The following is a 26,423-nucleotide window of genomic DNA, read 5'->3' as shown; positions in this document are numbered from 1 at the left end:
CAAATTTCTCAATCTCACATTTCTTTCCATAAATGCCATATTCATCGCCTACGCTTAATATACTCTTTCCGCGTGGCCTTTCAACACCCAGGGTATGCCATAAAAAAAAGAGGAGAAGCTGCTAGGCAGGAGGTGAATGCCACTACTTAAGTGGCTCAAATGGCCAAAAGTCGCGGCTATAGTTGGCTATTTTTTGGTGCAGTTTATTGGCCGGGGGATTAAAAAGGGAGAGAAGTGCAGCCGAACAGAGAAAAAAAAAGAAAGAAAGAGAGTCAGGGAGCAGTGTCAGCTCTTGGTCATGCACAAAACGTGAACGATTTGACAAAAGGGGAAAGAAGAAGGAGACGAAGCTTATTCGAATTCGAATTGAAATTTGAATTGTGTCTTGTGACTTTCTCAAGTTGTTCGATTTGCTGTAATAGTTGTTGTTGTTGTTGTTATTCCATTGTGTACTTTCACTTGCAAGCTAATTGTGTTTTATCTCGTATCTTTATTCTTATTTAATTTTATTTTACTTTTATTTTTGTGTAGCTATTGTATTTGTATTTTAATGATTATCTCGAAGACATTTAGCGCTGGCATTTAAATGGCGAGCACATGCAAAGTGGGGGAGGAGGAAGCGAAGCAACGTGAGCGAAAGGTAGAAGCCGAAATAAGCCAAGACAAGTTAAAATGTCAACATGACCAAAACGAAAAAAAGAGCAACAAAGGAAGAGAGAGATGGGGAAGCGTGCGAATATCGCTTGCGAAGACTGCGGCAACCTTTTGGCCAATTCATGTGCATCCGGCTTAAATGTTTCTTAACTTTGGCCAGCAGCTGCTGTTGTGCTGTTGTCGGCCTGGCTTAAACGACGCAATGCAAATGCCATTAAATAATAATTATTTAACATTGTGTATTGTTTGCCTGTTGTTATTATATTACTGCTGTAGTTGTTGTTGCTTTTGTATCTTCTTCTGCTTTATTTGGTCAGCAGCTTTGTGCTGTGTTTTATTGTCGATGGTTTCACTTTTTTTCCTCTCGTCGCTTTTTCGTGGTATCTCTTCGAGTGAGTGTGTGTAATCGCTGCAAGTGTGTACTTCACAATTTTTGTTGGCCCGGTGGGCGCACTTCCCCGCTCCCCCCTTTCTCCATCCTCCAACAAACTGTGACTGACTGTTAACGGACTGTTTTAACTTGTTATTGTAGTTGGCTTTTTGACTTTGCTTTTGTTTGTTGGCATAATGAACTTGAACTTTATGACGCAAAACACGTTAAGTGAGTGATGACTGCACACAAAGGCACACGGAGTTGGGGGGGGGAACGATGATGATGAGATGGCCAGAAGAGCAGCGATGGTTGACAAAGAGGGCGTACTACAGTCAACACTCAACATTCAACACTGAACACTCAACACTTAATGCTTGGAGCGGCCCTCGTGAATGAAATGTGGTACGAGTTGAAGTGAAGTTTCGAGTTATGTGGGTCATATACCGGATTACTTCGCAAACGGCATCTTAACTTGGCTTTATAGTGTTGTTACTGTTTTGCTAGTGTTGTTAACGTCCCTCTTGTTTTATTTTTTTATTTTTTTCGTTTCGTACTTCAAGAGTTCTACTAAAATGCACTCCATAAAGCAGATGTCGTGAAATGCGTAAACTACGCAACTGTGCCACAACAAAACTCCAGCGAATAACTCACAGTCCAGTGGTCCACTCTCTTCCACCCTCCCTCTCTCTCTCGCTCTCCTTGCGCATAAAAACGCTCAAAGAGCGCCTATAAAAACCTCTTGACGTTCCAAAATTAAGTTAACGCTTGCAAATGCTTGGATAAAGGGGAGCAGCGAAAGTGCCGCCGAGATAGCTGGACTCTACTCTTTGAGTGAAACAACAATTTGTTTAGGATCAAGCTATGGTGTCTAGTTTATGTCTCTGCGATTGTTAAACAAAGCAAGTCTCTTGTCCAGGATTTAAAGCAGTAAATTTGAGAGGGTTAAACTGACAGTTTTAGTTGTGATTTATGTATCAAGCAAATCTTAACTTTTCTTCGGGATTTTAAGTAATAAAAACTTCGAGTTTAATTTGTCATTTATAAATATAATGAATGTCAACAAAATCAGTTTAGTTTGTATAGCTTTTGCATAGCTTTTATGGGATTTAAAGGTTTATAATTTGGGGGTTAAACTACAAGTTTAATTTGTAACCTATAAATATAACTAATGTCAGCAACATTTAAGCTCTCGTCTAGGCTTTAAGGTTATAAGTTATGAAAGGGTTAAACTGATAGTTTAATTCGTAATTTGTAACAATAAGTAAAGTCAACAAAATCTTAATACTAGTTTAAGATTTGAGCTTTTAAGTTAAACTGACACTTTAATTTGTAATTTCTAAACAAAACTAATGTCATAAACATATTTTGGTTACAATTTTGATGTGCTTTACACTTGAGCAGCATAATTTTCAACTATTCTCAAAAACAAAGTTTTAATTGGAAACTGCACTAACGACAACAGTAAACTTGTGTCTGGAAAAGAGCAAAATTTAGAATGTTACATGTAATATTACTTTTATAATAAATATCATAATATCAATTGTAAAATCAAGTCGCTTGCCATACTTTTTAGTACTCTATTTTTCCTAATTATTTTAACTGTTTAAAAACAAAGCAACTACTCTTGCGACCATTCAGATACTTTGTATTTCTGATGTCAACTTCAAGTGCAGATAAACTTTAAATAAGTAAACACATCTATTATAATTTGCTTTGCTATTTCAGTGCACTTACGTCAGTTTTCTAAATAGCTAACTTCTAAGTGTCGCCTCCCGTTTTTAAGGCATGGCTCATTAAGATATTTTATCAAGAACAGCAAATCAGAACAATGCTGTGTTCAACGACCTTAAAGTTAAAAAATCTGGAATGCAAAAACACGAAAACAAGTTGAGCTTAAAAATGTTTTTGCAACCTGCTATTAATTTAGCTCATTGACTGTGGCTAAGCTGCGGTTAAATCCTGTTTAAACACAAAATGCGACGAAAATGCAATTAAATTAAATAATAAATATCATTTGCAACAACTCTACAAAAATATTGGTCAATATAATGCGGTAAATGCGGTCGAAGTGCGGTTGTTACATATTCAACCGCAATTTGACCCATGGCAACAAAGCTAATTGCAATGAAATGGGCTTATTGCGATAAACAATATTTTAGTTGGTAAATTGTGTGTGTATTGCGTATACTTGATATTTCGAACTGACATCAGCGTGGTAATAAAAATTACATACTATATAAGCAAATATCATTCGCAAGAAGTGTTTGCTTTAATTAGAATGCGACGTGTCACATTCGGCCTCAGATACATTTGTATCTGTAGCCGTTGTAGCTGCTGTAGCTACTGTATCTATGGCTGTGTATCTTTTGTACGCACATGTGGCTTTTGTTTATGTGCGGATGCGCACATTTGGCAATTTGTCGCCGCTATTGTTCTTGTGCTCGAGCGCTGCAATCGAATGTATCTTTACAATATTTATGCCAATGTGAATGTGAGCGCGAATGCGAGTGTATCTATATCTGACCGTTGCCGTTGCCCGTTGCCCTTCACATCGTACATCGGCATCTGTGTTTTGTCTGTGTCTGTGTGTCTGCCACATCATCATGAAAACATTCTTTCAAGCGCCGAATGAGTCACAGTTTTCAAACTGCATGACGACATTCAGTTGTGCCTTAATGAATGACCCGAATTGAGTAACTTTTGATTGTCGAGTATATTATTATTATACCCAGATACAAATGCCTCTAATGAGTGCCCGAAAATATCGACAAAAAGTGTGAGAGAGAGAACGAGAGAGAGAGAGAGATAGTTGTGTGTGGCGTTAGTTCATCAACAGCTCTGCTTAGTTTGTGGCATGGCCTTAATTGATTCTCTGAAGAGGCAGAGACTCAGTGGTAGCATTGTCTTCAGTGAGACAGAGACAGGGCGAGACCTTAAATTTATGCCAAGCACTTTCAATATATTTTATGAAGATCTCTTGCAACGCGGGACAGCAGCAGTGGCAACCACAACAACCACTGGCCGTGGCAGTTGCAAGCACTTAAGCAGAGCAGAGCATGGCAGAGGCGGAGTCAGTGGCAGTGGCAACGTTAGAGCGACTTCAGTCACAGTCACAGTCATAGTCACAGTGGCAATTTGGACACACTCTAACACACACGTTGCATGCAACAGCTGCTGCTGCTTCTACTACTACTATAGTACTACTGCTATTTATGCAACATGCAATTTATTGCAGCCTCTGTGGCAGTTACTTCAAATTGCCACCCAGAAACAACACCAACAAGTAAGAATGCTACAGTCAAGTCTGCTCGACTGAGAGATACGTAATAATAATGGTAATGTTATAGTATTATTCTATGAATATGCTCAATTAATATCCCGAAAAAATACTATAGTGCAAAAACGATTTATTTGGTTTATCAACATATACCAGATTGTCAAAAACATAGTTCAATTAATAAAGTTTATAATTGGTATATTGATATACTACTATATTCCAAATATACCGTAGTGTAAAAAATATACCAGAACAGATACTACAGTATACTAAAGGCTTTATTTGGTTTATCAATATACTACTACATTCAAAATATACTATAAAGAACCAAATATACTAAATTGTCAAATAAAAATTATAGCTCAATGAATATACTGAAAAAATACCGAAAAATATCAATGGCTTTAATTAGTATATTGTTATACTACTCAATATTGATAATATACTATGTGGTTTAAAATATACCAGAATGTCTAAAAAAGACATTTCAATTAATGTACCGGAATAATAGTGAAATATACCAACGACTATAATTGGTACATCGATATTCTACGACATTCATAATATACCATACAGTACAAAACATACCATAGTCTTATAGTCTCTGAGATCTATTCGTTTTCGGTTGTTGACGATGATCAAAAATATATGTTTATATTTTATATCTGCATGCACACACCAAGTTATAATACCTTTCTATCCTATAAATAGTGGGTATAACAACCACAGCTGCAACACTGCAGCTGCATGTGCATTTGTGTGTGGCAAAAAGCAAGAGTTAAGACTGCCAAAGGATAATAAGGATAATATTTTCAAGTCAAACAGATTGAGGCTACACTCAACAGAGCTTTGGTCATCAGCGTTGTGCTTGACATGTCCACACACACACACAGCTTGTTGCAAATGTGGCACCTTGATTGTTTTCAACTGCAATGCACTTGGCATAAATAATGATGCCACATTTATTGTTAAACTGTTTAAAAGAAAGGCAATTGGATGGCTACTCAATAAGATTAATAAGTAGTCTTCAATAATTTATTAAAACTATGTGAAAGTTGTAAAAGTTGCTGCAAACTCGGGTTTAATTAACTCAAATTAGAGACGCCTTTTGTGGCGCAAGCAAAGGTGAGAAAATTGGCAGCTAAGCTGCTGCTTTTAGACCAAAAATTTGTTGGTCAAAATTATTCGGGTTATGTGTGAAAAAGAGAACGCTGGCAAGTGCTCAAAATGATGGTTATTTAATTGAGTTTGCCATGCAAATTGGGCGACTTGAGCAAAAGCCACAAACTTGTTTGTTCAACCATAGCCAAAAATGAAGGCTGCATCAGTTTGCTGAGAAGAGGAGGAAGAGGCGGGTTGAGTTGTGTTAGCTGACAGCTGCAACAGCATCAAATTTGCTACTTAACCAGCAGTAAGTTTTCCTAGACAGAGAGAGAGGAGGAAGCTTTTTGCCATGTGACTTTGTTGCCCCATCGCAGCTGAAGATGCCACAAACACACACAAGCACATGCAACACATTTGCTACACAACAATTTGCAATTGTTGCTTTGGCCGCAATTTGGTTTTTCTTTTGTGCTTCTCTCTGCTTTTTTGTGGCATCTCGCAGCTTCATCATCAGCCTCAAAAGTTGCGCAACTCGCACAAAGTTGAAGTCTAATAGAAATACACAAGGAAAGAGATGATAGCTGTGAGAGATAGAGACAGCAATAGACAGAGCTAGAGAAAGGCTGATTTACCTGGCAGCATGTGAGATTTTCAATTAACCTGCAGGCCAAATCATCTGGCGAACATCTCCGCTCTCTATATCTCTCTGTGTGTCGACCTCGGCCTGTAATTGATGATAAATTACGAGCAAATGTATTTATTTATTGCATCTTGTGCCGTTTTCCCCGCAGTGCATTGTAAACACACACACAGAGTTTGTGCATTGTTGTTTGACCGTTCGACATTTGTTGAACATAAATTTGCCATTAAAATACTCAACGGTTTTTGCACAAAATTTACCGTGTGGCTTATGTAAATTCTGGCTAACTGATTGACAGGCAAATCTGATAAGTAGCAAACACAGTGAACAACAACATTATTTTGGACCCCCTGGGTAGCCAGAGACTTGGAAGTGAATGTCAAGTGATAGCGGTAATTTGTGTTTTTGTTTTGCAAAAGGAAATTACAGGGTATCTCATGTTGCATTAAGAAAGAGACGACAAATCATCGCTTATCGCACAACGCATAAATGTTGATGCGCCCCAAAGGGAACATCAAAATAATATCCAAAAACTTAAAACTGCGATTAATGCTGTCAGCTCATTAAACCTAGAGAAAATCTTCGCCTTTTGCCGCTGTTGTATAGGAAATTAGCCGTAGCCAAGAGATTTCGTGTTTTGTTAATGTCCCATAAAAGTTTCAAGATGCGACGACGGTGAAAATCTAAAGAAACAACAAGAGAGAGAAATAAACACAGAGAGAGAGAGATAGAGAAGAGAAGTAGTGAAGGGAAAAGAAATTTTCGCCTGCCCGGAAATGTAACAAGCGCAACAATTAAAGTTTTATGATAAAAATCAACTATAAAAGCAACGAAGATGTTCAGAGAATATTGTGCGAGAAAAAAAAGACGGTTTAAATTAAGCAATTTCCCGCTAAACTGTTGCTAAAAAAAGAAGAGAAATTACAAACGAATTACAGTTGCCCATTAATTGATTTATTATTGAGAAAGCGTCTGAAATATGGAGAAACTCATAAAGAAATAGGCTACGACTTTACAACAAAGAAAAAACTTAACTAAATTTGGCATTTCAATAGTAGAAATAGACTTTTATTTTAATCCTTAAACAAAATGGAAAACGCACACAAACAAAAGGAAATGATTGAAAATAGTGCAGAGCATAGTTTTGGTGAACCACATGAACTAAAAGTGAATACGATTAAGAATGAAGCTGAAGTTATCGCAACTCCGCAACGTTTTAGCTTTCGTCTCTTGGTGCACATTGTGATAATGCTGCAGAAGCGTTTAAACCACACGAAATCGATGTCGGAGTACGTTGATGTGACCAACGATGCGGCTTATTGGCGTGCCTTAGCCCTGACTCGTGGGGAACAGATCGAACGCTTTATGACTGTCATCGATCTGCAAAAGAAACGCATCGATTGCCTGGAAAAAGATCTGACAACATTGGTGCGTTTGGCACAGGAAACTCAAAAGATGTTATCCGATATCGAACCCGAAAGTCCATCTGAGGAGCAACGAATTAATGAATTGTGTGAAAGGGAAATATGAAGCTCCTGATAGGTTGTTTTTTGTAATTCTGTTTACTTATTTTGGTCGTGCAATAATAATGTAAAAAAAAATTATTTCTTAAATGCTTTTCCTCTTTGAATTTGTTGATCAGCTTAACTTCTTTGAGTGTCACATTTGGCTGTCATCTCCAATTAATTTTGCTGCCTTTTTTGGTAAGCTTTTCACATTTGCCTATTTTCTTTTTCTTTTTTTGATTAATTAGTGAAAATTTTCGCCAGCAATTTCTTTTCATGTTTTCTTACAATGATTTTAATTTGTTGCGTTTCGTTTGGTTAGCTTTTGGCCTCAGTTTCGGTTCGTTTTGTTTCGTTTTCGTGTTGCTCATTTCATGTTATATATCTCATTTTTTTTCTATCTCTCTCTCGCTCTGGTATTTTCTGTTGTTGTTCTTTTTTTTTGTGCTTAACTCGGTTGTGCAGTCTTCCAGCTGAATGATTTTCACATCGGCATCGTAGTTGTAGTTTCCATGCAGCCAGTTGGCTAGATAGCTACTAAGTAGACTGCATGATTCAGTAATTGGAACGTATCAAATTTATTTTTGCCCCAAGTGTCTCTACTCACAAAAACCGACAAACCGACAGAGAAAAGCCACAGTATACTGATTAAACTTGGCTTACACAAAAAAAAAAAAGAAAAAAAGGAAAAAATGTGAGTTTACTCACACAACAAATGGAAGTTTTTTGCCAATGTTCTGCAAAACTAATTTCTTTGGCTTTCAGGCCGCATAAATTGAACTTCAATCGCATTGCAAATCAGTTAAGACCTTTCGATGTTCCAAGTTGCACATGACGAGAATTGAATATGCAATGCAACCATACCAACACACCCACACACACACACACACAATCACACCTACACACACATGCGTGTGTTTGTGGCATTGGCATTTGTGCGTCAGCAACAACTAACGAAAGACAACAAACAAAATTCAATTAAAAATCTATGCACGCCCAAAAATATTGATTCGACAAAATACAAAAATATTTTCGATGTCTTCGGCAAAGACAAATGCCAAGAAAAATACACACACCACATACACACAGACACTCAACACACACACGCCCATTGTCAAAGCAACAGAATAACTGTAGAAGCAATGAACCGTTGATGAAATTGGAAATGAGACATGACATGGGCACAGATTTCTGTCTGGCCAAAAACACAACTTTAAGCACACGACAATTGACTCGAATAGTAGTTGGGCTAAGCAACAAATGCAAATTTCTCCCTCTCCCTTTCTTCTTTCTGTATTTGTATTTTAAATGCTTTTCTATCGAAATTCTGATGTTCAAAAGCTGTTCAAGCAAATCTTATTGTATGCTAGAGTCAAAAACATCGAGTTTGCATCAATAATTCCAACAAAGTTTCGTAATAAAGATTTGAAAATAATATAATGATTGCTTCAATGGAAATAGCTTGACAAAAGAGATTGGACTTGGGGCACAACTGCACTATTATTTAGGGAATAGTTACAAGATAAATGGAAGTGAAATTGGTCTGAATTTTTAGTGATGCAAATGTGATTTAATGGAAAAATGATTAAATTGTTAGTTATTTCTACTTTAAAATGGTGTAAAATTTCATTTTACTTTCTCTACTATTTTTTAATTTAATTATTAAAGCAATCATGGATAGTTTTCTATATTTTATAATGGTATTTTTGATATTTGTTGGTATTTAAAAATAGTTTTTTATAATTGATATTAAATGCTGTTGCTTTTGATTAAATTGTTCTCCCTAGGCTACAAGTTTATACCCAATTATATAAATGAATAGTGTGCTATATTTTTTGGTACTTCAAGGTATTTCAAATAGTATTTTTTGGAATTATATGGTATTCTTACTGGTATTTTATGATATTTTAAAATATATTTTTATATTTGAGATGGAAATAAAAACACTTTTTTATGTTAATTATAAAACGCGTCACCAAATTCTTGTTTCGTTTTATGAATCGTCTTTGCAACGCTATTTATTCAAATTAATAAAAAACTATTAGTAAACTTTATTTTAAAATGTCGTATTTATTATTTAAAAACCAAAAAATATGTTTTAAACTTGTATTTTATTCACAATTTTGTATTTGTTAAGTTCACAAGTGAACGCGACATCAAATATTTATCTCTTCTATTTGAATTCACCTCCCAAGCCAATTTATTGAAACTACGCTAATATTCAATTGAATGAACTGATTGAAAGTATTTAAAATTACTCATTTTTAAGTTCAACATAAAGCGAGTCATCAAAGTTTTTGGTTTCTTCTTTATGAAGGCCAATGAACTGTTATATAACCTTATTTTCAAACTTTAAATTTGTATTTTGAATAACATAATTTTGGTTTAAATACCGTTTTTCTTCATATTATTATTTTTTTATTAGACGAGTTATCAATTCTGTCTATCTTCCTTTTGTAATTGTTCACCCAAGGCTACGCACTCAGAGCAAGCCAATAAACCTTTAGTAAAACCTGTTATAATCAACTTGAAATATATAATGCAATTCCAATTCCATTCATGAATGCCATAAGCAACAAATCAAATGAAGTAGACAAAAAGAAGGCAATAAGAGCAGAGCAAGCATTGAACTCAAACATTGAACTTTAAACGAGCTGCACATAAAAAAAATGACCGAAAGCATCATCATCGATAGCAAGAGCAATAACAGCAAAAAAAGATCCATTTGTGGCAACTTGTTGCCGACTATGGACCACATCCATATAGACCGCGATATTTGTTGTTTTTGCCGTTGATGCTGCTGCTGTTGATTGACTAATGACACAGTTTTGACAGAGTGATGCAGTGTAGGTCAGAAAAATATTCAAGTGTATCGATTGATTGACTGGCTGATTGACTAATTGGGCAAGTGAGTGTTTGCACACACCAAAAAAAAAAAGTGGTGAACGGTGGCAAACATTAGCGTCATGGGCAAATGCAACGTGTGTGCTACACAAAAGTTGGCTTCAAGTCACGTGCCAACAACCAAGAACAACAACAACAAGAGTCGTTTATCAATGCATTACTCTTAACTGAAAGTTGCTCTCCAGAGACCAACAACAACAGCAACAATAAAAACTGTTGTATGTCGACTAAATTATATTGACAAAAGTTTTGGCAATTCTTTTGGCCTGAAATATTGTTTGTATTATTATCAGGAGGCATGTAGGCTAAATTTGAGTTATGGCTAATTAGCAGCAGTAGCAGCAGCAGCAGCAATAGCAGTAACAAGTTAATAACCAATATCGATTGTTGTGCCAAAATGAGCATAATGATCTCGGCCAATAATCCGCTTACCCCGTTTTGCACCCTTTAGATATTTTGGTCCCCCAAAACACACACATACGCACACAGGGAGTGCAGCCAAAAACCAATCATTGACCATAAATCCTCATTCTCCTTTCCCCTTTCGGTCGCTGTCTCCCTTGTGTCCATCACTCACTCCACAATGCAAACAATGAAACTAATTAAGTTACACATGACCGAAGAGCAAAGGCAAGTGTGGCAAGAACGACAAATCGAATGGCTAAATTGAAACTGTTTCCAATACCAAAAGCGATGGAGTAAAAAGAAGGGAAAGGAGAAGAGAATGAGCAACTCCTTGCCTTGTCGCATATGCATAGCTGCCAATATTTTACTTGATAAGAAACGCACTATTTCATGGCCAAGACCTTGTGTGTGTGCTCATATTGCGTATACGCCATGTGCGCACCCAAATAGGTTGTCGAGTGTATTGAGCGAGCTCCATTCATCGCTGTGCAGTTTGCATTTCATGCAAGAAAAATGAATAAGTATGCAAATTTTGTTTACTTTAGTTTACAAATAGATTCTCGACTCAACTATATAATAAAATGAAATTTACATTATATGCACAGACTTTGTCATAATCAATATTAAATATGAATTATTACTTTCTGCAGCTTCAACAAAACTGTCGTCTTTCAATTCGCGTTGCCTTTTCATACCAAAGTTAATTAAGAACGCGTCTAACAAGATTTCTGCTTAGATTGGATTACTTTTTCAGCGTATTCAATCTTCGTTAATGTGGCAACAATTGCGCTTTTCTTCTTGCTCCATTCTTTGTACGCTTTGTTATCTGCATACAGCCACATATCACATGGTCTTTGGTCCTTTATCTCCATGCTTTCATCTCATATATGGCCAGGCTGTCCATCATGCAGCAGCCCCAGCTCAAAGTGTAATTAATAATAATAACCAAAAAGGATGTTTGTTTGTCTGTTTGTGTGTGCATAATAATAACAACAATCGGGCAAAGAATTATTGTGTGGCAGAGCAAACAAATTGAATAACAAATTAAATAACTATTTGTGCATTGCACATATTAAACAAGCACATTGCAAATTGCAGATTATTTGTCAAACTGAATAATATGATTTAAATGCTCTTGTGTGTGAAATGGAAATTTCAGTTGGTTTTTGCTGAAGCTTAAGTGATTCGTGCAATACACAAAAGGACAATGAATGTTTTTGACTTTACGAATGCCTTGAGACAACCCCGAATCCCAATCCACATCAGCTTCGGGCCACTTGACAAGTCTGGCAGAAGACAGACGACAGCTAGAGTCTATTGAAATTTTTGCAGCTTGTCACATAATTCGACACTTAAGACCATTTTAAATATTTAACAATGCAGACACTTTGCACGAGGCAAGAGCCAAGTGCGGGGTTTTGCCCTATAACAAATGCGTTTGGAAATGGCGTTAAAAGGGGTCACGTATCATGCAAATCGAAAGCGCAGAAAGGCGAGACTGAGAACGGAAGTTGAATATCAACCAACACACTCACAAAACAAAAAAAAACAACCTTAAACGTGCCAGTTTCGATTTTAAAACTACAAGAACAACATGAACGAGAAAAAACATCACGCATACGTCGCGTATAACAAATGAGGGTCTGGCCAAGCACTTTTGGCCATAAAGCATGACAAATAGATTGAATGTTAAACACAATTAATAAACGAGTCATGGGTAAATGAAACTCGTTCTCTCTCTCTCGATTTTATTAGTAGAAAGGAGCGTGTGAAAGGAGCGAAAGAGTGAAAGGAGAGTGAAAGTATGTCAATCTTTGGCCTTTTGCAAATCATTTCAACAACCAAACAACAACAATAACAATCCATCATTAGTTAAACCCAAAAAGTTTTCTGTTTTGCAGCCTGAACTCTATTTTTTCCACAGCTGCAGCTGCTGCTGTTGTTATCCTTTCCTCAATCGACTGTTGTCCCTCATCATATGGCATTAATTCTGCTCTATATAGTATTCTTTTGCTATTTATACAATTTACATAATATTACGAGCAATATAAAAACGGAAATCCGGTACAAGTCTTTATTTGTCTATACCCTACGGGATTTATACCCAGAAAGGATTTACCCTTTTTTTCTTTTTTTCTGCTCCTACTTTTATTTCTTTTCTTTTATTTTGATACTCACAGACAGGAGGATTAGAGATTCGCATGCAAGGACAAGAACCGAAATATTATCTGCAAAACACAAAGCTTTGCTTGCATCTTGAATGAGTTTTGAGTAGAGGGAGAAGGGGAGAAGTTTAATGCGCTGCTTTTTGTTGTCGACAATGGGATGAGATTGCAGAAAAAAGAGCAGCACGTAAAAACGATTGACGCTATCGTCAGCGAAGTGACAATGACAAATATGTATGTCATATGCGTATAGAAGTTATGATAGATATGATAGATTTATATCGCTTTGACGAGGGGTGTCTTAATTAAGTTGTCAAAGTACTAAACATAAATTCAAATACAACATGAAGAGGAATTATTCATAGCAAGTAAGAAAGCACACTCGACTGTGAGATATCCATTATCCATTTTCAATAAAATCAGATTCTACAAATATTCCAAAATATACCACAAAAATACTAAAAATATACCAAAAGTTATATTTGATATATCGATATAGTAGTATATATTTAAATAAAACTTAATAATAGTACTACATATTTAATATACCAAAAAATACTAAAATATACTAAAAGCTATATTTGGTATATCGTTATAGTTTTACATATTTAATATACAAAATATACCAGATTGTCAGGCAAAGCTACTAAGTCCCGATTGTATTGGGCTTCTTTAAAAAACTTTGACTATGGACAACGCTATATCGCCTCGGATTTTAACGCAGATTAAAAATAGATAAAGTTTATAGGAAGATGGAGATGCCTATTAAATACATTTCCTGGAAGCACAAACTTATAATACCCTTCTACTCTATGGATATGGGGTATTATCAAGAGAAATTATTGTCTTGCCATAAATTCTTGCTGGAAAACTTTTTACAAATTATTTCTCATTTGCTTTGGTTGCAATTAATCGAAATTTATTGCCACGCAGCGAGTTAAAACAATCATTTTTATTGTTTTCCTTGACGCTTATTGAAAAACCACTCTCAATGCAGCAAAAGTTATAAAGAATTCTCTTGGCAAATGCTTGCCAAGTGCATGTAATATTAATGCACTCTAATCGACTCTTTATATATATAATATTTCAAAAGTTGTGCGATCTTGTACAACATGTAGTAGAAAGTGGCACTCGATAAAACTCGGACATAACTTTTTACATATTTTGCGAGTCTATCACAGCAATGAGCATCTAAAAACTTTGTTTTTTCCTTTGCCTTTGGGGCAAAGCTTTGTGAACTGGGTCAAGCGTTGGCCCCAATGTCATTTATAGATTATTAATCTTTGTAACAAAAAGCGTAAAACTGGCTCAAAATATTATTTGTGTTGTTGTTGCTGTTGTTGGGCGACGCTTTTAGCCATAAGTCAGCCTGTAGCGTGTTTTGCTGCTGCTTGTTGTAAGCTGTAAAGTTTTTCAGCAAGTTGAATCTGCTCTAATCCTCTGCTGTCCATGTCCTGTCGTGTCCTGGATGCTCTCGACCACCTCGTGTCCTCTTGCCCTGTTGCTTTTGCAGTTGAGTTGAGTTATTGCCACACGCTGGCTGTGTCACCAATGTGGCGGAGATTAAAGAAATAAATTAAATGTGGCAATGTTTCTTCCACACTCACACTCACTCACGACTCTCTCTCTCTCTCTCTCTCTGTTTTTGTGTGTGCTCTTTTAGGTGGAAAATCGAGCGTTGAGGCTACGTGAGGTGGCAACGGCCATGCAGCAATACCAGGACGATGTATCGGCTGGCGCATCCACAGCACGCCAGCAATGGGCGCCAGCTGCCAACTCCGGGGTTCGAGCGTCTGGCGGCGGCAGTGGAGCAGACGATCCCGGCGGCAATGTCATTTTAATCGGCTCCGTAAAGGATTTCGAACGCAATGCGGTCCATGGCCTCAAGTTGAATGGCATCGTTGCGCTCGAGGAGACCTCACAGAGCGGCAGCAGCAGCAGTCTCCCAATTGCCGGACGTCTGGCCATGGCACCCAGCTCACGTGGTAATGGCGAGGTGGAATATTTCGATGAGGCCGGTTACATTCGAGGCGGCGGTCTGCGCAGTGGCGAGGATCCGTACATCAGGAATCGCTTCAATCAGGAGGCCAGCGATGCGTTGCCCAGTAATCGCGAGATTCCCGACACAAGGAATCCCATGTAAGTTTGCGATTTTAACATGCATACACTCCATGTCTCTTCAACTCCCTTTCCCTCTCTCTCTCTCTTTCTCCCCCCTTTCTCCCACCCCTTCAGGTGCCGCGCGAGAAAATTCCGCGAGGATTTGCCCGAAACAAGCGTCATCATCACTTTCCACAACGAGGCGCGCTCAACGCTGCTGAGAACCATTGTCAGCGTGCTCAATCGCAGTCCAGAGCACTTGATACGCGAAATTGTGCTGGTGGACGATTACAGTGACCACCGTAAGTATGCTGACACTACCGCACACAACAATATGTTAAGCTGACTCTAGGTGAAAATTGTGCCAAGTTTGCAGAGCAGTAAATTAAACTTTGTTCTGTTTGACATACTTTTTTCTTTCACTTCATGAATGCAAAAGAAAATATTAATGTTTAATGAAAAGTTTTTGCCCTTTTGCAACCGTTTAATTCTGAATGTTTACATTTGCTACCCATTTGCAAAACAAAGCGGTATTAATTTAAAAATATACCAAATTAATATACTATAAAAATACTCAAATAATACCACAGGATATATTTGGTATATTGATATAGTACTGCATTCAAAATATAGAAAATATACCACAATCAACAGAAATTATAGCTCAATTAATATACTGAAAAAAATACCAGTATATTTCTAAATTGTAAATATACCATAGAGCATAAAATATACCACATTGTCAACAAAAACTATAGCTCAATTAATATACCGAAAAGAGCTGAGGACTATGATTGATATACCAATATAGTACTACATTCAAAATATACCAGAGAATACAAAATATGCCAGATTAAACATCAAACCACTTGAAATATAAAGCTCAATAAATAAAGAAGAAATTCTTATTTCAGATTAACTAATTCGATAGCTAAACACAACTTTTATTATTTGCAGCAGTCTTTTCAGTTATTTCCCATTATTTAAAAAAAAACCTAATGCTTTAAGATATAGATTAAATGAATATACAAATAATAATAATATATATTTCAACTTTAAGATAGTCAAGACAAATTCTACTTGCTTGGCATAGATATTGGCAGCAATATTTTAGCCGCAGATAGTTTTCTAGCTCAACCAATTGATTGACCTACTTGGCCCTTGTTCAAAATACTTTAAATAGCAATAAATTCAAACTTACCACACAAACTTTAACAATGCGCCAACTCTGCACTTTTCTTTTACACTTTCCAGCCGAGGACGGTCTGGAACTCGCGAAGATCGACAAGGTGCGGATTATACGTAACGACAAGCGCGAAGGTTTGGTCAGATCAAGAGTACGCGGCGCGGACGCGGCTGTGAGCAGTGTTCTCACCTTCCTCGACAGCCATGTGGAGTGCAACGAGCAGTGGCTGGAACCCTTGTTGGAGCGTGTGCGCGAGGATCCCACCCGGGTGGTTTGTCCCGTCATCGATGTGATCAGCATGGACAACTTCCAGTACATTGGCGCTTCGGCTGATTTGCGCGGTGGTTTCGATTGGAATCTGATCTTCAAATGGGAGTATTTGAGTCCAAGTGAGCGTGCTGCTCGCCACAATGACCCCACGACTGCGATCAGGACGCCCATGATTGCTGGCGGTCTGTTTGTCATCGACAAAGCGTACTTCAACAAGTTGGGCAAATACGACATGAAGATGGACGTGTGGGGCGGTGAGAACTTGGAGATTTCGTTCCGAGTGTGGCAATGCGGTGGCAGCTTGGAGATTATTCCCTGCAGTCGAGTGGGTCACGTGTTCCGCAAGCGTCATCCTTACACCTTCCCTGGAGGCAGTGGCAATGTCTTTGCCCGGAATACACGACGCGCTGCCGAGGTCTGGATGGATGACTACAAGCAGCATTATTACAATGCAGTGCCGCTGGCCAAAAATATTCCATTTGGCAAGTGAGTTGAGCTTAAAACTTTTTTCTCAACTGCCGAGCTTTAATTTGCTTGTTTGTTTTATCTTTATCTCTTCTTCAGCATTGATGATCGTTTGGCTTTGAAGGAGAAACTGCATTGCAAGCCCTTCAAGTGGTATCTGGAGAACGTGTATCCCGATCTGCAGGCCCCCGAACCTCAGGAAGTGGGGCAATTCAGACAGGATCAGACCGAATGCTTAGACACAATGGGTCATTTGATAGACGGCACTGTGGGTGAGTAACAAAAACAAGTTGCAAATAATTAGATTAGTATAAAAGTTAAAGTAACATAAAAAAAATAAGTTGGAAAGAAATGAAGTATTATAAAATTAAAGTTATTAAATATTAAAAAAAAAATTACAAATTTAAAAATAATAAGAGAAAAACTTTTTCATAACATACAGACCAACCTACATTTTAGTCAAATTTTAATTCGTTTATAACACAATATTTTAACGTTTCACAACTTTTACAGTAAGCATCCCTTTGCCTTGAAAGTGAAATCATGAAAATTATAGATATTAAAAGTAGCAAAGTTACAAAAAGTACGAAATATATAATATGAATATACATAATTATAATATGATTTTGGTATTTTACAATGCTATAAGTTAAAAATTCAGCACCTGTTTAGAAAACCAAATAGATATGGGAAGTATATGGTATAATTAATACACCAAAACGCACATTTATCAATTATGAATCAATTTTAGTTTAACTTTAAGCATATTTTTTGTGTTGTTTAACATTGTCAGAAGTTGTACATTTTTTGCGAAAGTTTCTTCTACAAAGGCGGTCAACATACCCCTATAGCTTAAGTACTAACTACTCAACAATAATATATAAATTGTTAGCTATAGAATACGCAAAATTAATTCAAAATGTTCTTGCTTTACAACACAACCTTTTTTGTCCTTTCTCTTCCCCACTTGCAGGTCTCTTCCCCTGCCACAATACGGGCGGCAATCAGGAATGGGCATACTCGAAACGCGGCGAAATCAAGCACGATGATCTCTGCCTAACCCTGGTGCAGTTCGCTCGCGGCTCTCAGGTGGTGCTGAAGTCATGCGACGATTCGGAGAATCAACGCTGGATCATACGTGATGGCGGTATGGTGCGGCATAACAAGATTAACGTTTGCCTGGACACGCGAGATCACAACGAGCAGGGAATTAGTGCACAGCGTTGCAATTCAGCGCTGTCGACACAGCGTTGGAAATTTAGCAAATATGCGTGAGAGCAGCGAACCAAACAAACGACCAACTAAGTAGATTTGTTTTCGAAAGATAGAAAGTATAATGAGTAAAAAAAAAGAACCGACAAAGAGAGAAGAACGTGAAAATGTGGCTTCCGTTGAAGCGATCTTCAGTTCGGTTCGTGATATTTGTGAATGTTTATAAATGCTACCTACTCGGATATGACGATGATGATGAGGATGAAGATGATGAAGTATGTGGTTTCTATGTGTTTACAGACATACACACACACACACACACATACACACACACAAAGAACCACACAGAAAGTATAAGTTGCAACTAATATGATATTTAAGTTACAAGTTGAATGTGTTGTACAAGTCAAATTTCTTTGGAGAATTCGAGGAGAAGTGTGTGTGAAGAACAACAACAACAAAAACACGTACTTAGACTGATTAATTTTTTGTATGTATATGCATATGTAATAAAATATATTTAAAAAATATATAAACTACATACGAGTACACACATGCATACAAACATATACTAACGTAAACCCTTTGGAAGCTGCTTAAAGAATAAAAATATAATTTGCATTAACTCAACACATTCCCCTTCACCGGCCCCCCGCAAAGTCAATTATCATCTAGATAGCCCAGCAGAACAACAGAAACAGCAACAACAACAACTATAAAATAACAACAATTCCCAAACTAAAACTATCTATCTGTAACCCTATTTGAAGCTCAGAGGCTTCAACTATCTCTATGACTATGACAAAGGCAAACAACAAAAAAAAAAAGAAAACAAATTAAAAAGAGGAAAATAAATAAGAAATGTTATCATTAGTTTTAGTTATAAATTTAAGTACTTAAAATACATTCACCGAAATGTATTAGACAACAAAAACAATTTAAGTGTATATGTATATATATGATTATTTTAAAATTTTACAAACAAAAAGAAAAATGCCAAAACAATAATTGAAATCAATTTTCAAATACTATTTCCATTGATTGTAAGTGCATGCGAAACGCATTCATTTCAATATTTGAATAAATTTTAAAATTTCTAGTTAACTCAAACAAATACACAAACACTCACTCACTCAACATTAAATACTATTGCACACACACACATACAACACACACTCACACACAGCGAGCATTTAATTTGCTTTTCTTTCGAGAGTTTTTTGCCGCCTTTGTTTTATATGAATTTTACGATATTTTACAATATTTTTATGGCGATTTCACATTCCATTTCCACTTCCACATCCATTTCCATTTGCATTTGTTCAAGTGCTTTTATTGTTAATTTTGATGAGTTTTTCTGTTGTTGTGTGTAAATGAATTTTATGTAGTTTTTTTATATAAATATATATAAATATATATATTATTATATATGTTAGAAGCAAAAGAAACGTGAAAACGAATAAAACAAAAACCAAATACTGAATGTTTGTTTGTACTCTCTCTTTTTCTCCTGTGTGTACCGTGCGTATACTTAATAAATTGAAATTCAAATAACTGCAATTTTAATTTACGTCAAATAAAAATTAAAACAAAGAAAAAATAAAAAAGGGAAAACTAAAAGTTTACGGCATTTTCTTACAGTCAAAAGGTAAAAAGTTCTCTTCTTTCTGCTGTGCCACTCTGCGTATACTTAATGTAATTGCTTGAGGGGTGGGTGGAGTGGAGTTTTCTGCTGCTGACCCGTACGTAGAGGAAATCTGTCAAGTGCTAAGTACACAAGTTCTCATCTCGTACTACATATTAAATTAAAGGAGGCAAGCATGTAGGTTAAACGACGCATCCTTAACATTTGTATCTTTTGCACGCTGCGCTACATTGCGTATACGACACGTTGAGCAGTTGAAATAAAAAAAAGCACGAGTTCGTTGCGCTAATTTTGTCATTTGAAAAAGGTAAAATAAGACAGACATCATAAAAAAGCAGCAAGCGAGCAGGACAGCGCTCAGTGCTCAGCACGAGGCACTTTAAATTATATGGGCGTAAGTGGGCGTGGCAGGTGGAAGAGCGTTTACATGCACAGCATAAAGCATAACATAAAATAAAGTGTCATGCTCGTCGTATTCCTCAGCATCTTCAACACGCAGAGAGAGCAGATAAACAAAAAGTGTCTTTCACCGACGATTTCGGCAAACCAAAATGCCGTAAAACCTTAAATCGCCACCTGAAATTTCAGAGAGGGGACGTTTTTACACACAGCGTACAAGAGCTTAGACACATTTCCCCCCAAATTGAAAGCAGTTGCTTAACAATGGATAGAAAGACTGCATAAAAGAGTAGCAACAATGTTAACGTTGGAATGTGTTAAACCAGCAAATAAAACTAAACGTATTCTTCTATAAATAAATCTTTACTTGTTAAGCATATTTTTATACCCGTTAAGCAAAGGGTAGAAGGATGTTCTGCAGGATGAATGCAAGAAATGTATGTAACAAACAAAAGGAAGCATCTCCGACACCATAAAGTATATATATATATATATATTCTTGATCAGCGTTAAAAGCAGGGATGATATAGCCCAATACAATCTGGTCTTAGTTGCTTTATCTGACAATCTGGTATATTTTCCACTCTATAGTATATTTTAAACGAAATACTAAATGAACCTTGTAACCTTTGGTATATTTTGAATGTCAATATATCAATATACAATACCAAATGTAACCTTTTGTATATTTACGTATTTAGTTTATTTTGAATGCAGTACTATGTCAATATACCAAATATACCATTTATATATATATTTTTAGTATTTTTGGTATAGTTTCGAATGAATATCACTCAGTTTAGCTTTAATTCAGAATGGCTAGCAGGTATCACACAGTCGAGTACACTGGATTGTCGCTTTCTTACATGTTTGTACAACATTGTTGCCATAAAACTAGCTTAAATAATGAATAAATATGATAAATTCTAGAGGCTAACGCAAGCATCTATAAAGTCCGTTTTCATTGCTCATCGTTTTGCTTATAAATTGCCTCACAAACACATAAATTCAGTTGATTTGCAGCTGCTTAGAAATTGAAGAACTACCTTTTAGCTTGGGAATCTTCAGGCGAAGCTGAGGAAGTAGAAGGAACAAAAAAAGCTTCTACAAATGCAGCGACATTTGGGAAGCCGCATGTGCAGGCAAGCGTAAGACAAACCGATTTCCGTATGAAAGCCTCGACGGATGTGGCAGGAGGAGTCTCAACCGTTGCTGCTGCCGTTTCTCCTGCCTGTGGACGACAAGGTTAAGCCAGCGACAGCGAAACGAGCGAGGGGCGTGGCCGGGAGGCGAGGGCGGGGCTGATGACAAGCAACTGGAACTGAATCTGAATCGTTTATGCGAGTGCCATGGAGAGCTTGAAGCTCGCAGTTTGCAGCTCGAGGCTTCGAGTCCCATATGTTTTGGCTCAGCTCTGATGGCTAAGGCGTTTTGGCCATGTTTCCCCCCAGTTGTAGTTGTTGTTGTTGTTGCTGTTACTGTGCGGCGACAGGTGAGTTTCCATTTTTTTCTCCCTCTGCAATATTTTCCTTACATTTTCCGTTATTTAAGGCATAACGTGTGTCAGGCATACAAAAGTTGACTGTGTGACTGCGGGCAAGGGAGAAAGGAGAGAAGTAAATACAGAGAGAGAGAGAGAGAGAGACAGAAAGAGAGAGGGAGAGTGAAAGAGAGGCCGTAAGCGAACCTTACACTTCCATCATTTGCTGCCAACGGGCGATGCCATCGGCATTCTTTGCGCTTCCGCAATTTTATCGCGGCCCAACACTTTTGGCCCGATTTCGTCGCTTCGCATCGCATCGCATCGCCTCGTAACGTATCGCATTGCCTCACATCGCCATGAAACACCTGCCCCAACCCCCACCCCATCCCACCTCGTTATGTTGCCGTCTTGCTGTTTACACCATACGTCATTGCCAGTTTACGTGGCATGTTAATAACCAAACGCACAACCTACATCCGAGACGAGATGTTTACTGTTCTCCACCATGTTTGTTGCTTGTTGGTCTCTCTGCCACCTTTTCAGTTATTATCAGGGTGTCGTCGTCGTCGCCTACCTCTTCAGTTTCAGTTTCGCCGTCCCGTTGTCCTTCAGATGCTCATGCATTAATCATGGGCTCTTAGAGTCGCTCGCTTGTTCTCGGACCGGGTCCAGGTCCGAGTCCTGGCGGCGACCATCCATCCGTAATGAGTCTGTCGTTGAAACATAATTAAAAACACGTTAAGGGCCTGAGTTGACCACGTATAAATTGCCATAAGTACGAGGCTTATGCGCAAACATTACAAATGGATCCCATGCTTCACAATTATTATTAAAATGTGTGCGAGCCAAATGTCCTTGTTATAAAAATAGCAATTGTGTTTATGTAGATGAGTTGCATTACAATAATATTGATTAATTAGCTTTAAAGAACTGAATTGGCACTTTTTAGAAGTAAATTTAATAATATAACTTGAACTTTGTGCAATATCTATTTATACTCGGTATCCATAAAGTAGAAGGCCTACTTATTTAGGGCCTTATTTGCTTTGGCTCACAATCTGGTATATTTTGTATACCATAGAGTGTAAAATATACGAAATGTAGTAGCATCTTAATATACCAAATAGTATTTTTCGTATTTTGCGTTTTTAGTATTTTTGCGGTATATTAATTCAGTATATTTTAAAATTAATACCGTAATTTTTTGCTTTGCTAAAAAATCGTACAGTCGAGCACTAAAATAGTAACATATCAATAAACCAAATATAGCCGTTGGTATATTTTTAGTATTTTTGTGGTATTTAAATATAGTATTTCACAATTAATATAGCGCTGTTTTTCTTTTATTCAGAATATGTAATTGGTATCTGATAGTCGAGCACATTGGACTGTAGTTTTCTTGTTAGAGGTAAATTTAATAAGAAAACTTGAACTCTGTGATATATCTTTATCTTCACTTTCTTCCACCTCCAAATTATCTTTGCTATTAATACTAATCATAAATCTGAACACATCTTTAGGGTCGGATATGCTGCCCTCAACCTTTATCCTGTTTTCAATAGAGTTCTCCCATAAAAAAGAACTCACACAATAGTGTCAAATCGTTATCAAAAGAAAAGCCCAAATCCTCAGTTAGGGAACAAAAGACCTAATCAGGAGTAACCCTTCTCACATATATTCCCCTAATAAAGTCAGTTTACTGAAGGCATATTAAATTTCAGCTTCATTAGAACCCGAGTTACAATGCACTCCAAAAAATGTGAGACAGTCAAGGGCAATTGTTGAGAGCACACAAAAACCCAGAAAATACATCAAATACGTAGTTGATGAAAAAGCAAATAAAGCTAAGCGGATTTCTATATCGATTACAGCACGAAGTTGTAACAAAAAAAATAAAATATTATTGCCGAATTGTGAAAAACTTTTGTTGAGACATTCGACATTCGGCAAAGTGTAAATTTTAAGCTGATTTATTGCTTGTTTTTTATTCCACATTCTGCAAAGTCAATTCGTGTGTGAGTGTGTGTGAGTGTGTAGCGAGAGGTGTATGCGTGTGTGTGTTTGTGAGTCAACATAATCCGCTTATGTGAGCAATTTGTGCGAAAATTGAATAATAACCTCGAAACGCGTAGACAACGAGCCGGCAAACAAAAGCCAAGACGGCGGCGGCAACGCAATTTTCCAAAATGAAAATTCAGATTAGGTGAATGCTTATTGATTGTGTCGAGTGGGAGAAGGGAGGCACGCAAAAAGGGAAACACAGCAACGAGTCACATTTGCAAACTTCGTTTCCTGGGGCTGCTTTCAACACACGCCTAAAAGTAGGCAACGATTTTTGTGCTCTAATATTTGCTTGCTGATTGCCAGGCGCATATTTCGAGTGGGCTGCAAGTGTGTGTGTGTGTTTGTGTGTGTACATACATACACATATATATTTTCAGCCATGTTGTTTTTGTTACTGTAACCGCCGAGCATTGTCTTGGCTTACACAAACTTTGGCTTTCACCTCAGCTCCATGTTTTGTTTTATCTCTCCGACTTAATTGGAAAGCACGCACACACAACTACACACACAGGCACACAGTCGAACACCCACACACACACACACCAACACACAGTCACACTCGCTGTACATAAACAGGGACACTAGGAAACGTGTTGGCTTTAACGCACGCACGACTACAAAAACAATAACAATAACAAGGCCAGAATAACAACAATGACAGCCCAAATATTGAACAGCTCAAGTGTGTCCTGCGTGTCCTTGCCACCGGCAACAGTTTATAGCAGAAGCAGCAGCAGGTTCTCTCTCCCCACTCCAACAACTACTCGTATTTACTGTCTCAAATACTCGAACGCAGCAACTCATCCACTTATTGTGTGGCATTTTACTTACTCGCTTTCAACATTGCTTTTCCTGACTTTTCCTTTTGTTTTGCCAGCCAAGAGACATTAACATAAATGTGCGTGCCGCTCGGCCTAACGATCGTTCATGCTGGCCATGCATTATTAATGCTCATTTAACAGAGTGTCGCCTCCTCACCGACATATCTTCTATATATCGACAGTACAGCAACTAAACTATCCATATCACAGATGACGAGGCATGCCACAAAATATTCGCAAAGATTTTCCACTCTCTCTCTAGCTCTACCTCTCTCTATTGCTCTCTCTCTGTCTAAGTGATGAGTTGCATACCATGGAAATGCCGTAAGCACACTATGTTGCCATGAGCGCATATGTGGAAAAATTAAGTTATTTTTCCCATTGCGCAAATTCTGAGAATTCTGACTTAGCAGCCGAAGGAAAGCACTTTCACAGTCTTCGTCTCCATCTCCGACTTAAACTGTTGTGCAATGTGCGGCATGCAACATTAATGTCACATTTTAAATGGCAATAAATACATCAGTATTCATGCCAAGTGCCATGCTTGTGCCTTGGCAAACCCGAATGTTGTTGCTCCGGCAACAATTGAGGTTGCTCGTTATGAAGGATTTCAATAATGCAGCAAGTTCATTAAATAGCTAAACAGTTGCGATTTCAACTAATTGAATTTGACAGTTGATGGCATTGTTGAATATAACATATATTACACAATCGATATGCGCACAATATTAGCAGAATATTAACTCAACATTATCACTGCACAAATTATGTAAAAGCAGACAAGTCAAAGCAGATGGAAGTGTTTTATTTCGTCAAGATATTTCCTTTGTTCATTATGCAACAGGCTTCTATCACTTTAACTTCTATAATTCACGTATTTATATGGAATTTTGTTTGAATATTCAAGACTTCTTTCACTTTATAATATGTCAGATTAGATAACCGGTACTCAAATACATAAAAGCAAAGAAATTGTCTAATCAACTCAATAATAATACACACACTTCTTCAACGCAAGCAGCCTTTAATTATCTTTAAGCAAATGCGCACTTGACTTAATAATCGGTCAAGTTCTAATAAGAATTTTTAATGAAAAAGCACGCAACCAACAATTGAGTTAATCAATTCATCTTCAGTTGTATATCATGCTTGATAAGGTAGCTATTTTGCTAATCAATTCATCTTCAATTGTATGTAATGTTTGATAAGACAGCAATTCAGAAAATCAACTCTAATCTTCATGGTGTTTAGCTTCATTTTCATTCCTGCGTTGTTGAGGGACTTATTAAGTTATATAGGTTTATCACTTAATAAATAATTAAAGAAAACAACAAAATACATCTTCAATTGAATGTAAGATAATTATTTAGTTAATCAATTTATCTTATGTATTTTGTTACTAAATAAGAAAGTCTTGAAATAAGATAAAACTTACCGTTTATCAAATTTTGTTGATAAGTTTTTAGAATATTTGGGCGCACCATGAATGGCAAAATCTGTAAAGATACAATATATTTTATTTATTAGAAAAAAGACATCATCATACTAAAGAAGATAAAATAATAATTTAATCTTTAACAATATCTTAATAGAATATTTCCTTTCATGTATTGTATTGTTTTCTCTTTTTATATAAATAGTTTCTTTGTTTAATATTTATTGGATTCTGTTTTTAAGTATTTCTTTCTTACTTTTTCAAATTTTTCATTCAACACTATTTTAATTAATTGAAATTTGCCAAAATATTACCT

General features: G+C 36.9%; 1 protein-coding gene across 2 annotated transcripts in view; it reads left to right on the top strand.

Annotated features, from left to right (window-relative positions):
• LOC133843311 (polypeptide N-acetylgalactosaminyltransferase 2) overlaps positions 1–19,268 on the top strand; it is a 36,886-nt gene extending 17,618 nt beyond the window's left edge. For both annotated transcript variants that reach the window (XM_062276824.1, XM_062276816.1), the window contains exons 3-7: positions 14,691–15,166; positions 15,263–15,429; positions 16,382–17,069; positions 17,148–17,320; positions 18,022–19,268. In XM_062276824.1, the coding sequence (XP_062132808.1) occupies positions 14,691–15,166; positions 15,263–15,429; positions 16,382–17,069; positions 17,148–17,320; positions 18,022–18,323 (1,806 nt within the window). In that variant the 3' untranslated portion in view covers positions 18,324–19,268. The remainder of the gene's footprint in view (positions 1–14,690; positions 15,167–15,262; positions 15,430–16,381; positions 17,070–17,147; positions 17,321–18,021) is intronic.
• The last annotated feature ends 7,155 nt before the right edge of the window (positions 19,269–26,423 follow it).

The sequence above is a fragment of the Drosophila sulfurigaster genome, chromosome 2L (genome assembly GCF_023558435.1).
Source record: "Drosophila sulfurigaster albostrigata strain 15112-1811.04 chromosome 2L, ASM2355843v2, whole genome shotgun sequence".
In the NCBI taxonomy this organism is placed as follows: domain Eukaryota; kingdom Metazoa; phylum Arthropoda; class Insecta; order Diptera; family Drosophilidae; genus Drosophila; species Drosophila sulfurigaster.
This window is presented reverse-complemented; position numbering and strand designations above follow the sequence as displayed.